The sequence below is a fragment of the Monodelphis domestica genome, chromosome 3, assembly GCF_027887165.1.
Source record: "Monodelphis domestica isolate mMonDom1 chromosome 3, mMonDom1.pri, whole genome shotgun sequence".
Classification (NCBI taxonomy): Eukaryota; Metazoa; Chordata; class Mammalia; order Didelphimorphia; family Didelphidae; genus Monodelphis; species Monodelphis domestica.
In genome coordinates, this window is record NC_077229.1 from 434,011,059 (window position 1) to 434,026,488 (window position 15,430).

A 15,430-nucleotide genomic window follows, 5' to 3' on the forward strand; every position below is an offset into this window, starting at 1 on the left:
CACCGAGTCCACCCCCTACGTCCCAGGGAAGTTAAAAGATTTACCCAAAGTCACTTGGGAGGATGTAAGCAACAGAGGTAGGATTAGAACCCAGGTCTTCTGACATCTGCACCAGTTTTCTTTCTGATATCAGAGATGTGTCTGTTTTGTAGCCCATGTTAAGGATTTACTAAAGAAATGTTCTTAAAGGAGGATGTTATTACCTGAGTTTGCCTAAGAAACTAATATTTAGAGGTTAGGGAAATGTTCCATAAGCTCTCCAAATACTCAAGCTAGAAAAATCTGTACCAATGTCTATAAGAAATTTTAGAGAAAGTTTTCCATCACCTGAAAATTCAAAGTGTTCTCATGTGTAATAGTTTAAGTCTCCCCCTAGTTTCACTCTCAAAGATTGTGACTAATAATAAATTATAATACACTTTTCCAGGGATGGATGCCAGTTCATAAATTAGGGGATGGGAAATCCGAGGCCAAATGACTCATCTAAAGCCACAGAGGGTATCAGCATTCAATCTGGATTTAGAACTCTACTTTTCATCTACACCCCCTGAGCTCAGAGAATACTAACCATAAGGTTTGAATGGGGACATTACTCTGCTTTACTTGCATTTTTGAAAACCCGCATTCAATCTGGTACATGAAAGAGAAGTAAGGATTTGAAAATATTTAAACCCCACTGCACTTAATTCCAAACAGTGTTGTGAATGATGAATGGTGCATTAGTAACTTCTCACACAACATTACTAGCTTTGTGAAGTATAAAGCTTCCTTCAAAGATCAGTCTTCTCCCCAAGAGAAAAAGATACCATGTCTATCATCAGAACCTAAAAGGTTCACTTTCTTTAAACATTCATGCAAATTTAGAAAAAAAATACAAATCACTGAAAACGTCTTACGGAAAAGTTTTCACCTTTTGTGTCATTTTTCTCAATGTTAAAGTTTTCCTTTGAATTACCTACCTAAAACATATGATGCTCATATGTTAGTCTGTGTTCAAAAAGGAAAAAAAGATACAACTATTTTATGTGAATGATTTATATCAAGAAAAAGCAACATGATTTTTTATATTCATGACCTCATCAATCTGTATATGTCTTAACATTTATGGTATCTTACATATTCGTTATCTCAAACTATAAAATTTTGCAAACATAAATGTTTACTACTATACTAGTTAATAATGAAGTATGGCTAATGTATTTTGCTATTAATCACAATAACAAAAAAGTTTTAAAATGAACCAATAACCTTTTCTTCTTCACAAACAAATTCTGAGAAATAGCACTGTAAAATGTAAGATATTAAAACCCTACAACTTCTCCAATTCCACATTTATACACACGAGGCCTTCTAGTTTATGTCAAATGTGACAATATAATTTTCCAGAATCAATTTCAACCCCAAATTACTGATAACATTTCCACTTCTATGTGGCATTCACTAGAGGTCACCCTCCTGAGGCTGTGATGGCTAGAAAAGGGTCAGTGGAGGGCAGACAAGAATGGCATTCTCTTTTCCATTCTGCCAAGATGAAAAGATTTTCTTTCTATTCCTTTTTCTTCCCTGTGAAGGAAGGAAGGGTGTCTTGGGGGCAGAAGAGGGCAGTAAAAACGAGCTCATAGTTGAATTCTTTTTTCCCCAGTAAAAGCCCCATGCTTGTGTATGTCTCACCTCATATATTCCATGGATTCTCACATTTGGTGACAACAAGCCCAAGGGAAGAAAATATTCCTAATTAAGTGAATCTACATAGCAGCTTCCTATTGGACAAACTTATGCTCATTGATATTCCTTTATCTAAATCAAGAGAGGCCTTCCTTTGCTGTAAAACTTAATTCATACCTCCTCTCTGGTTGAACTTGAGGTTTTATTCTTTGCGTGTTTGTGGTTGTTGCTGCTGTTGCTGCTGCACCAGACTGACACTTCCATAGTCTATGGATTCTTGCGTGACTGCCCCTGCTGCTTTTCACCACTGCAACAAAATTAAAATAAATTTAGTGTGAAATCTGGTTGGAAAGTAATTGCTTTGAAAAGGCGTACTAAGAGCATAGTTCCTGGATTTATATAAATGTGGAGATTTTGAGAGTCTGAGTTCATTTTCTCACTGTCTCTCTGCAGGAAACAAAAGAATTTTAAACTAGAAGATCATTTATTTCAGTCAGTTATCCCATTTCTGCTTATCTATCAGCCTCTAAAAATAAAATTATGGATCTGCTCAACCAGACAAACTGTTGCCAAAGAGCCCTGTATACATTGTATTTTTCTATCACTGACTTTCAAAAGAGTATTAAACCCCTAGGATTTCTAATAAAGTTAAAATTTTAAGTCCTAGAGCAGGCTCATGGCTGACTTGTTACCACGGCCCCTTTCTACCTGCCTTCCAGCTGATACAATGGAGGTCAGCTCAATCCCCTCCCATTCTAACTTTTACTTGAGAGTCAATGTTGGTAACTTAATCATCAGCTTCTAGATACTGAGTGCATTTGGAAGACAGGGGTTAAGAAAAATTTTAAAAGATGGCTCACCTCTATTTTCTAGTGCAGAAGCAAGTAAATAACTATTCACACTAAAACAGAATGGCTCCCTAAATTCATTTGTGAACTTTTGAAAGATAGGGCATGAACTGTTTGGTTCTGTGACTAAAATATGTAAACTACGAGAGAAAGTCATATATGAGATTGTATTGTATAACACTCATTACATAAGCATGGAAGAATATAAATGGGTATGGGAAATATCAACTCAGGTCACAGTGACTGTCACAATTTTCAACATAGCACATACAACTAACAGCTGATTTTTAGACAAAGCACCCTTTAAAATGTACGCAGTGGTTTGACTAAATTCTCAGTGATGCCATAGCCACAAAGCCCTTTGCATAAATGAATTAATTCAGTGTATGTACTTAGAGGCCTGGCTGGTTTGAGTTGGGGCAAATTATTTTGGTACTGGTTAATTTGACTTAGAACTAAAAGAATATTTTCTCTTTCCCAAAGGCAGAGATCCCCATGCTCTTCTCTCAATTATATTCCCATCTCTATGGCTTACTAAGAGTCCCAGTGGGGAACAGACATAGTCAGCATCAGCAACCTTCCTAACTCTGCCCAGGAACTTAATTAATAATAGTAGCACCTAAATTAAATAGCATCTTCCTTGAAGTTCCTGAAGTAGGTATCCTCACAACAACTCTCTAAGTCAGGTATCACAAACATGAGTTTTCCCATTTTAGGAAACGGGCAAAAAGAAATTAAGTGATCTGATGATGGCCATACAAGCTATTAAGTGTCTGACATAGATCACTTCAAGCCTAGCACTATTTCCATTATACCAAGGGTTCTTAAATGTGAGGATTTAAAAGTATTTTATAATTATACTTCCAATATAATTATTTTGCAATGAATATGTAAAATGATATATACCTAATATAGCGATTCCTTTTCTAATGCTCTTTATTTTGAGAAGGGTTCATAGACTTCACCATTTTGCCAAAGAGATCCCTGATTCAAAGGTTAAGAACTCTTTAAAGAAACATGAGGCCTCACATTTCACCTCTCAGCAACCTCACTATTAGTGAAGGCAACATGATGGAGTGAGGAGGGAGTAGATTTACAATCAGGGGACCTAGGATTGAATTCAACTCAAAGCACTTCTGTGAACTTTAAAGTGCAATATGAATGTATATTTCATTTTACTTCTGAACCAATTATCTCAGGATTTCAGAGAAAGGAAAAGTAGCTTATTTTCACAAAAAGGTCATGGAAATCAGCTAACAGAGTTTAAAGTCATATCAACTCATTGAGAACAAATGACAATTTATATCTTAATATATAAACAGCCGGGGTGTATGGGGTGCTCAGGGAGGGGTAGTATCTCTGGTATGGAGGGCTTGTCGTGCCCTCTTAGGGCAGCTCTCCAGCCTCTGACCCTCACCTGACACCCAGCTCTCACTTGTGGCTCCTAGGAGCTGCTAGCATGCGGCAGTGGCCACACCCCGGGCAACGGCTTCGACAGGCTGACCAAACCTTGTGAGGGTAGCCATCGGGTCATCGACTCCTGGTGAAGCAGGGCTTTGCTCACCCAGCATGTGAAGACTGCTTCGGCGGAACAGGCTGAAGAAACCAATAAGAAGGTTCAAGGGCTGAGAGGGTGACGCAGCAGAGCACTGTGGAGTGCTCAGGGCATGTTGGAGCACAAAAGACAATACAGCCATCCAATGCAGCTGAGGAAGTCTACAGGCGTAATGACTTTTCGTGCCATTGGACCCAGGCTTCCAACGCAGAGAGAGTGAGACTGTCTCTGTGCATCGACTTTTCCACTTAAATCTCCTTCACGCACAAGTGTTTTTGTGCGCACTCATCTATCATAGATGAAAACGCACAAAGACAATCGTCATCCTCGGTTACCGAGAGACTACTACTACACTATACTAGATGAAAAGGGGGACCTCACCTCCAATGAAGAGGAAATTAAAGCAATCATTAAAAACTATTTTGCCCAATTATATGGCAACAAATATGGCAATCTAGGTGATATGGATGAATATTTACAAAAATATAAATTGCCTAGATTAATAGAAGAAGAAATAGAATTCTTAAACAATCCCATATAAGAAAAAAGAAATTGAACAAGCCATCAAAGAACTCCCTAAGAAAAAAATCCCCAGGACATGATGGATTCACAAGTGAATTCTATCAAACATTCAAAGAACAGCTAATCCCAATAAAATACAAACTATTTGACATAATAAGCAAAGAGGGAGTTCTACCAAATTCCTTTTATGACACAAATATGGTACTGGTTCCAAAGCCAGGCAGGTCAAAAACAGAGAAAGAAAACTACAAACCAATACCCTTAATGAATATAGATGCAAAAATCTTAAATAGAATACTAACAAAAAGACTCCAGCAAGTGATCATGAGTTATTCACTATGACCAGGTAGGATTCATACCAGGAAAACCATCCACATAACTGACCATATTAACAAGCAAACCGACAAAAATCACATAATTATCTCAATAGATGCAGAAAGTCTCTGATAAAATGCAACACCCATTCCTATTGAAAACACTAGAAAGCATGGGAATAGAAAGGCCTTTCCTAAAAATAATAAACAGTATCTATCTAAAACCATCAGCAAACATCATCTGCAATGGGGGTAAACTAGATGTATTCCCAATAAGATCAATCAAATGTAATAGACTTCTCCATTAGTAGCAATGCAGTGATCCTAAACAACTTGAAGGAATCTATGAGAAAGAACACTGTCTACATTCAGAGGAAAAACTGTGGGAGTAGAAACACAGAAGAAAAACAACTGCTTGAATACATGGGTTGGGGATATGGCTGGGGATATAGACCCTAAATGAACATCCTCATGCAAACACCAAAAACATGGAAATAGGTTCTGATCAAGGACACATGAAATGAAATTGCATGATAGCTATAGGAAGGGTGAGGGGAGGGAAGGGTCAGGAGGGATAGAATATGATTCTTGTAACCAAGAAATAATGTTCTAAATTGACTAAATAAATTAATTTTTTTAAAAAGAAAGAAAATTACAATTTCAGGTTCAAAAAGTAATAGAAATATGAGGTGCTATGAGATTGAATTAACAAAACCTTAATACAGAATCACAGAATCTCACTGATCATCCAAGCCAACCTATACTTGAACCTAAACAATATCCCTAACAAGTGGCAATCTGTCTTAGTTTGAAAACCTCTATCTAGTAAAGGGAAACTTATTACCTCCCAAAGCAGGCCACTTCACTTCTGGTAGCTCTAATTATCAGGAAGTTTTCTCTACATCTTTATTTCCCTACATCCTTATTTTCTCTAAAGATTTCCTTATTGATCTCACATGTTTTATTTTATGCATTTAAAACAATTTTAAGAAGGAATCCACAGACTTTACCAGACTGCCAAAGAGGTCCATGATACAAATGGTGATTAAGAAGTCCTCTCTTTGACCAAAACCAAAAATCTATTCCATTCCACTGTCCCTAGTTCTGCCTTCTGGGACCAAACAACAATTTAAAAATCTCTTGCAAATGATAGTCCTTCAGATAAAATTATCACTCTCTTCTTAAGCTGATCCTCACAGGCCAAGTTCCACACTTTTTGGACTGCCAGGTCCCACTACTAATTCATGTTGCATTTTTTGTCCTCCACAACCATCATTCTTTCTTCAATAAATTGCCATATATTTGCCACTATATTTCTCACATTTGATACTTATGAAGTTAATTTTTAAACTTTACATTTTTAGGATTTGGGGACTTTATATTTTTCTCTATTCAATTTCACTGAATTAAATTTAATCTACAATTCTAAAGTGTCCAGATTTTTCATATAGTCAATTTCATTAAGCATCTTCTGTGCCAAGAATTTTGCTAAGTGCCAGGGATACAAGAAAAAGCAAGTCAGTACTCACCTTTAAGGAGCCCAAATCTAATGAGGAAAAACAACATGCAATAAATATATACAAACAACTGTGTATAGGAAATAGGAAATAATCAATAGAGGAGAGGCATTAGAATGAATGGGGCCTGGAAAGGATTCCTGAAGAAGGTGAGCTTTTAGCTAGAACTTTAAGGAAGTCAAGGAAGCCATGAGATAAGGAGAGAGAAGCTTCCAGGGCTGGGAGACAGCCAAGGAGAATGCTCACAGCTGAGATAGGAGTGTCTTCAGGGAAGAGCAAGAAGACCAGTGTCATGGGATCAAAGAGTAAGCATCAAGGTATAAGATTTAAGAAGACTGGAAACACAGCAGGGGACTCGTTAGGAAAGGCTTTGAATGCCAAAAAGAGGATTGCGTATTTAACACGAAAGGCAATAGGGAGGGAGCCACTGGAGTTTGAGTAGGGGGGCACAATGAGGTTGGGCCTGAGCTTTAAAAGAGCCACTTTAGCAGCTGAATGGAGGACTGACTAGAATAGGGAGAGAGACTTGTAGCAGATTGACTAACCAACAGGCTTCTGCAATAGTCTAGGTATGAGATGCAGGGCTGTACCAGAGTGGTGGCAGTATCACAGGATAGAAGATGGAATGTTCAAGAGCTGCTACAAAGGTGAAACTTTGACAACAGACTGGGTTTGAAGAGTGAGAGACCGTGAGGAGTCCAGGATGGCACCTAGGTTGTAAGACAATGAGCCTAGGAGAATGGTGACTGAAATAGTAAACAGAAATAGTCTGCAGGGGTGAGGTTTGAGAAGGAAAGAGGATGAGTTCAATTCTGGACATGCTGAATTTAAGATATCTATGGGACATTGTGGAAAGGAAACTAGACTATCAGTTGGTGGGGGAAGGGGCAACTGGGAGTGGCAGTTGGGTCTTATGACTAGCACTTCCTTCCTGCCGGGTTGGGCTTCCTTCCTGGTGTTGGAGGAGAGAGGAGCTTGTTCAGCTCAGTCTGGTGTGGTGTGCCTCTTCTTGGTTCAGCCTGAAGATTCAGGCCCAATCACTTCTGAAGGTCAGAACTGTTCTTGTTTGCTTTCTCTCTACTGCTAAGATTCTGAATTACACAAAGCGAGGACTGATATAGAGTAGACGGGAGTGGGAGAAACCCTCTGCCAGCCTCTGGGGCCTGGCCTCAGCTCTGAAGCTGAGGAAAAAACTCCAATCCCAACTGGTTATTAAATTTTATATTATTTGAATTCACAGTCAGATAAGTAGACTCTCTTTTCTGGGCATGGAGGGAGCTGAACATCAGTTCAGTCATTCAACGACAAACAGACCTTATTGGACCCCTGCTGCTTCCTATTGGCAGGGGGCATCTCTCTCCTTTGCCTCACCGAGCAATATTCTCTCTCTCCCCTCAACTCTTCCATACCCCCATACAAACCTTCCATTATCTCCCATTTTTCCAATCCTCCATTTCCTTTCCCAATAAATATTACAACATCCACATGATCTCAATGATAAACGATCATACTAAAAATCTGAGAACTTGATTATTTTTCAAATGTTATATGACACCAAAATAGGTTGACTTCTTTCAAGAGACTGGTATTCTTTTTGGCACACACAAAAAAGTACAGTCAGTGACATTATTTTATTATTTATATAGTTTTAAAAAGTTGGGAGGGATGGGGCAGCTAGGTGGCTCATGGATAGAGAGCCAGACCCAGAGACAGGAGATCCTGGATTCAAATATACTTCTGAGCTGTGTGACCCCGGGCAAGTCAGTTAACCCCAAATGCCTATCCTTCTGTCTACCAGTCTTCTGCCTTGGATCAGGTATTTAATATCAATTCTAAGTTAGAAAATAAAGGTTTAAAATTTTTTAAATAAAATAAAGAGTATATGAGGGAATTCTCTCATATCGTTGGGACCAAGTAGAAAGGGCACCTATAGAACTTGGGTTCAATTGGCCCTGCTACTACTGTTACTACTCATTGACTATGCGATGTTGGACAATTCACATCCTCCTTCTTTGGGTCATTTTCCTCATCTCTGAAATAAATATTTGACCATAAGATTTTTTTCATTCCTTTCTAGTTTTAACTCCTATGACCTTTAGCACAAAAATCCTCCTGCCTTCATTGCTTTTATGTGTGAACATTTTGTTTAAGTATAGCAGCCTGGACAAGAGAATTAGTAGCATACTGTATCACTTGATGACATGATTTAAAGGCTTTTATGGTTTTATTTGCAATAAGAAATTTGTTAAGAGGGAAAAAAAGTGAATTCAATATTAGTAACTCTCAACACAATTACTTAATCTATGTGCCTATCCTGAAATGAGCATCACTTTATTTCCTAATGCCCTTTGTCAAGCCATCTATATGTTTGCATTTCTAAGAGACAAACAAAAAAAGACAATATTAGACAAAAATATTTATCAAACATTTTCTTGTATATGACATTCTTATAAAGGTATGGTTCCTGTCCTCTAAGAGAATGTAAGCTGAGAAAAGAAAGTGAAACATCAAAAAAATAACATCTAAGGAGGCAAAGTATCAATTACATGTGTAACTAGCATTGTCATTGAGTCAATCAATAACCATTTGGTAAGGGAAGCAGCAGAGTAGGAAGTATAATGTGGGATTTGGAGTAAAAAAGACCTGGGTTAAAATCTCACCTCACGTATTTACAACTGTGGGACCTGAGTAAATTACTCAATGTCACTATGCCTCAGTTTCTTCATCTTTCAAATTAGGAGGTGGGACTCTATGGGTTCTAAGAACCCTTCCAATACTAAATCTATGACACTATTAAGCACCTATTATGGGCTAGGCATTGGGTTTGTGTTCCTGTTTTAAAATAGTATATGGGGATAATAAGTGACCCAGTGGATTGAGAGTCAGGCCTAGAATCAGGAGCTCCTGGGTTCAACTATGGCCTCAGATATTTCCTAGCTATGTGACCCCAGGCAGGTCACTTAATCCAAGTTGGCTAGCTCTTATCAATCTTCTGCCTTGGAACCAATACACAGTATTCATTCTAAGATGAAAGATAAGTATTTTAAACAAACAAAAAGAGAACATCATCCTAGGGAATAAAGCATGCACACAAATGAGTATAAGATAATCAAAAGGTTTGTTTGGAAGTTCCTGCTCTCCAATGATGCAGATCACAAGGTATCCACATCTGTCTATCCTATATGACTCTAATCCATGTGCTTCCCTAAGTTTTGTATACTGGGTGCACCCAAGGGGTTGAAGGTCTTCCTCACTTTCTCTTAACACAGGAAGGGCGCCAATGAAGCACTCTGTCCACTCAGCAGTGCTCACCCTCTGTCACAGGTCCATATTCACTTCCTAACATACAATTCTCCCTGCCATCCTCTTCTCCTTTCTTCTTGCTCAACCTGCTGACCCTCCCATGTGCCTATAGTTCTCTAGGTGATGTTCATTTTTTATTCTTCCAAGGTAGGTGTGGTTCCACATCTCATTGCCATACCAGGGAAATGTCAACATTAAAAAGTTGGGCCTTTCCCTTTATGGGGAACAGGAAAAAGTTGTGAAGTTTCTTAAAGCCAATCCAACCAGTTTTTCCTGTTCTGTTCAATTCCAGACCCAACCAAGAGTCCATCTGAACAGTCTGCCCCTGATAAATATACTGATGGCCACACTCTCTTCAAATACATTTTGAAATCTGGGCAACAGATATTTTTTATGTACTTGGTGGGAAGCTAAAGCTAGTAGAATTCTCAACAGAAACAAAAAGGTGGGAGGGCCAAGGTTAAGAAAATGAGCTCTGTTTTTTGGATATGTTGCATTTGAGACCGAAATGGAAAACTCGGGAGATGTCTAGCAAGAAATTGATGACATTCAAGAGAGAGGATTGAATGTGGAGATTTGAGATTTTGTTGCATGGAGGTGCTATTTTAACCCAATGGGAGCAGATCACTAATGTCCAAGGAAGAAAGTACAGTTCAAAGGGAGAAAAGGGCTCAGGATACAACTGTGGGGGACACCCACACCAAAGGGGCAGTTGGTAGATAATACTGAGAAAGGGGCAATCAGAGAGGTGAGATGTCAACCAAGGGAGTAGAGAGTATCCAGGCAGGAAAGAGAGTTAACAGACTACAGAGAACTAAGGGAGGAAGAGAAATGAGAAAAGACTATTCATTCAATTTAACAGTTTAAGGATTGTTGGTCATTCAATTAAATACAAATATTTATTAATTACTTCAGATGTACAAAGCACTGAGTCAGATGATCAGGATAAAAAGAAAAAGTCAAGATCGGTCTCCTTTGTATATATCCAGCACCTGGAGTTCTCTGTTGCTCTTCACAGGAAAAGGGAGATTGGAGTGAAAGGATGGGGGAACATGACATGATTTCATCCACTTTGGAAAATTCCAGTATGAAATTTATAATCTTAGTAGCATGCCAACGGTAATAATAACACATTTATACAGTGTTTTAATTAAGCCTTGCAATGCACTTATACATTATTTCATTTGACCCCCATAATAAACATGGAAGAGGATAGATGCTGCTATTAACTTCGGAATACGGATGAGGGCATTGAGGTTCAGAGCAATTCAAACTCAGTTCTTGCTGACTCCCCAGAAAGAATCGCTATTCACTGTGCCATGCTGCCTCCCACTTGATGAATAACAAGAACTTAGTATTTCTTGGCTAGAAAAACCACAAATGTGATGAAGTGATAGAATGGGCACTTGAGAAACTCAAAAAGACCATGGCAGAGTCTTTAGGAGTCTTCTAAGCTCCTGTCAATAACCAGTAACAACACTACAACAGACAAAATGTAAGAAGCTTCCATGCTTGGCACCCAAGCTGTCAGGAGAAACTTTGGTTACAGTCATGTAGTCAGTGGGGAAGGTTTGCTACAAACTGAATTAAGCACTATCAGCATATACAATGTTTCATAACATGCTGACTACTATTGTCCCAAAACAACTCACCAGTAATCTAAAGTAAGAAGTCCTTTGTTAATAGGATTCTAAAACTTAGAGCTGGGAGTCACCTTGAAGGCTAGCTAGTAACCCCTTCCTTGTATAAATATATATATACATATATATATATATATAATATTTAAATATGAACATATGCATATACATATAGTGCAAATAAAAAGAGATCCACACAAGTTAAGTGAATAGTTTACAAAGCTGTAAGAGTCAGAGGTGTGATGTGAACCTATCTGGAATGTGGAGTCAGCCCCCTGCATCACATCACTTGCATTTTTCTCTCTCTTTCCACCCCAACAGGTGGAAGCCCATAACTCTGTAGGTAAGGCCTCAATAAACCTCACTCTCACAAACCTCAAGTCTTCTCTCTCCTTTATGACCAGTCCTCTTTTTACCATTCTGGGGAGTTTGTATCTTGTTTTTTATTCCACTCTACTCACCACACTCAAAAAATACAGGCATACAGGGCTACTCACTGGACTGTTCATACAAAATCTCCCACCTCCCTGCCTTTGCCCCAGTTGTGCCCCCAGCCTGAGATGATCTTCCTCTTCACCACCTCAGGGATTTCCCCTATCTTCCTTAATGACTCAGATCAAAGTCCCTACAAGCTATGCCTTCCCCGATTTGATTATTCTTCATCTCTTCTGGGAATGCCATATCTCTTTCCTGTACTTGTTGTTAGACTGCAAGCTCCATGAGGAAAGAGACCGAGTTTTTACCCTTTTCTGTCTAAGCAGCATTCAGTCCGGGGGTAGGCACTAAACCTATGCCCGTGGGTTGCGAAGGAGTTGAATCTAAGCTTCACCCAGAGTTGCCCCATGATGACAGAACGATCTGGCAGGAATGCATCACTCTTCTCACTTTGTGGAGAAAACCAAGGCCTAGCGAGAGTGAATGCCTTTCCCGGTTTCCCAGGAGTTAAATGTTGGAGGCAGAACTCGAACCCAGGACCTAGCTATCCTGGGGAGCCCGCGCTCACTGCGCAACGCTCTCTCACCGATATTCCGGATGGGAACCCCAGACCCTGGACTACGCCCGCCCCCTCCGTCCCAAGACTTCCGTCCCAGGGCCACCCTCCCCACAGGCGGCGCCGCAGAGCCCTAGGAGAAGCTCAAGATCCTCCCTTCCTGCTATCACGATCCTCGCGACCCGTGACAACAGCCACGACCACAGCGACGAGGCCCGAGATGCACTTACGCGGACCCAAGAAGCGGGCGGCAGCGGCCATATTGGTGCTAAGTGGGGAAGCTTTTCGTCGTTCTCCTGAGACTGCACGGCGCCCCGTTCCCCGGGCAGCTTATGCGCGCACGCGCGCTCGGCCCTCCCGGCCCCGGACTCTAGCTTGCTGCGCTAGACACCCCGCTGGGACGCGGAGCCTCTCAGCTACACTGGCGAGGAAACTGCCCCTCATCCGCCCTGGGTCCCGGGGCGGGGCGGGGCCGAAGTAATATGGAGGCGGGGTCAGATCCAGGATCCACCCCTTTTGCCTCTGCCAGCGGAGAACTGGAAGTAGTAGGGCTGGAAAGATAAGATTGCATTTTCCGGATCGCGTGTTCCTGCCCATCTCTTGTTCCCTTGCGTCATGTATCTAACGGTTTTAAAGGACCCCAGAGGGTAACCAGTCCGACGCCCTCATTTTACAGTTAATGAATTTAGGTTAAATAAATTAGCAAAGATCAGTAAATTTGAACTCAGGCCCTCTGACTCCAAAGCCAGTCTCTCTCCGCCCCTCCTCCCAACGTATCACGTTGTTGTCTCCTATAAAAATCCAGGCATACTTTATTATTCAATAAAATCATCAATTATAGATTGAGAGCTGGGAAAGGTGTCAGAGGCCATAGTAATAATAATAGCTAACATTTTACACCAGGTACTGCCTGTCCGATACCTTTGATCCTTACAATTTTACCCTGGAGGCAGGTGTCATTATTACCATTTCACCAATGAGGAAACCAAGACAAACAGGTTAAGTGATTTGCCCAGGGTCACCCAGCTAAGAAGTCTCACGGCTCTGAGAAGTAGATGCCATTATTATCCCATTTTATAGATGAGGAAAATACAGGTTATGTGACTTGTCCAGGAACACACAGTTGGTAAGTGTATCGGGCACAATTCGTCTCCCCACCTCCAGATCTATCCTATTATCCAAAGCGCAGTCTAGGTATCTAGTCTCACTTTTTCATTTAATACTTGAGGAAACTGAGATTGACTTACCCAATATCACATGATTCCTATGCAATGGAGGCAGTGTTTAAACCAAAATCCTTTGACTCAAGAGCCCATTCTCTTTGCACTCTCAAACTAATAATTCTAAAGAGCTGGAAAAACCTACTTGAACCTATGCGGAGTGAAATGAGCAGAACCAGTGTATTAAAAATGGATTAAGACTTTCAGTATCGAGAGGAGAACCCCCTTCCAAAAGTGGGGTTCAGGGGAGAGAGCTGATGTTTAGGCTTGACTCAGAGAGAGGAGAGGGGGTTTGAAGATTTTCCCCTTTTCTGCCTTCCCTCCTTAGCTAGAGCTGCTCTCCCTGATTCACTCTTGTCTCTCTTGTCCCCCCTCCACTACTTGAGACCAAAGGGTCTCCCCTTGATCTGTTCATTCACACTCAGTTTGGGGAACAGATAACTTTTAATGTCAACTCAATCAGTTAATACAAAAGGAATAAGGGCAGGGAAGAATGGGAAAGGAAAGTGGGGAAAGGGGTCCCTGTCTCTAAACCCTTTTCCCTACCTCCTCAAGTTTGGGGGGAACTCAGGCCTTGGCAGCCTGATCCCCCTGAGAGAAACTCAGGTTGACTCACCCCTGAGCAACAGGAGCTGAGGTAAAGTCTGCTCAGGTTTCTCTTCATAAAGTCCCTTCAATTGGGAAATGTTGGGGGGGAAGGATTTCTAGTCACCAGCAGGAAAAGTGGGTAACCCTCAGCAGAAAGTCTTTATCCACCTCTCCCGACTGAGAGCATCACTGCTCTCTCCTCCAGCCAGTCTTCTCCTCCTCCAGATTCCCAAATCCTGGGGCCCCTCCCCCCGTTGAGGTGATCAATGTCACACACTCTTCAGCCTGGCACTTTTACTTTAGTGACAGCCTCTGTCACCCCAGGAGAACCTCATACACAGTAACTGAAACATTGTGAGATGATCAAATGTTACTGACTTTGCTACTAATAGCAATGCGATGATCCAGGACAATCCTGAGGGACTTATGAGGGAAATGGTCAAAGGATATGAACAGGAAGTTCTCAGAGGAAGAACTTAAAACTATAGTTATATGAAAAATGTTCCAAATCACCATTGATTAGAGAAATGCAAATTAAAACAACTCTGAGATACTACCTCATACCTACCAGATTAGCTAATATGAAAAAAAAAAAAGCAAACCAATAAATGTCAAGAGGGGATGTGGAAAGATTGGGACACTGATATGCTATGCTGTTGGTGGAACTGTGAACTGATATAATCACCCTTGAAAATGTGTTTTAAAAATTTGTACTCTGGGAACTTATTTTCCAGCACTCTTTACTCTTCCCAGGGTTCCCTTTTCTGGCATCCCTGTGTTTGCATTCTGGCATGAGTTTGTTTATAAATTTGCTGAAACCTATTATGCAGGGGCTTTACTTGGGCTGGAGCATGGCAGAATTCTGGGGCTCTGGCTCTCTTTTCTCTGCTCACTCCACTGAAGAAACCCCTTTCTCTCTCAATTTGTTGTTATTAAATCCTATAAATTTAAATACCCGTAGTATTCATTTTTAGTCTTACAAAAGCAATATGGAACTAGGCTCAAAGGGTCACAAAACTATCCATATCCTTTGACCCGGCAGTGCCACTACTGGGTTTGTATCCCAAAAATATCAGAGATAAGGGAAAAGGACCTACCTGTACCAAAGTATTTTTAGCAGCTCTCTTTATAATTGCAAAGAATTGGACATTGAAGGGCTGTCCATCATTTGGAGAATGGATGAACAAGTTGTAGCACATGGCTGTAATGGAATACGATTGCTCCATAAGAAATGATGAACAGGCTGAGTTCAGAAAGATGTGGAAAGATT

At 40.5% G+C, this 15,430-nt stretch overlaps 1 protein-coding gene across 2 annotated transcripts in view; it reads right to left on the bottom strand.

Moving 5' to 3' along the window:
- Positions 1 to 12,921, bottom strand: part of FECH (ferrochelatase) — a 56,579-nt gene extending 43,658 nt beyond the window's left edge. The window contains exons 1-2 of one of the 2 annotated variants that reach the window (XR_008917846.1): positions 12,583 to 12,837; positions 1,843 to 1,972 (exon numbers count right to left, since the gene is read on the bottom strand). Coding sequence is in view for 1 of the 2 variants with exons in the window: in XM_007487537.3 (XP_007487599.1) it covers positions 1,843 to 1,972; positions 12,583 to 12,613 (161 nt within the window). In the remaining variant the exon portion in view is untranslated. Of the gene's footprint in view, positions 1 to 1,842; positions 1,973 to 12,582 lie in introns of both variants that reach the window. The other variant, XM_007487537.3, reaches the window with a different exon arrangement.
- Between the last annotated feature and the right edge of the window lie 2,509 nt (positions 12,922 to 15,430).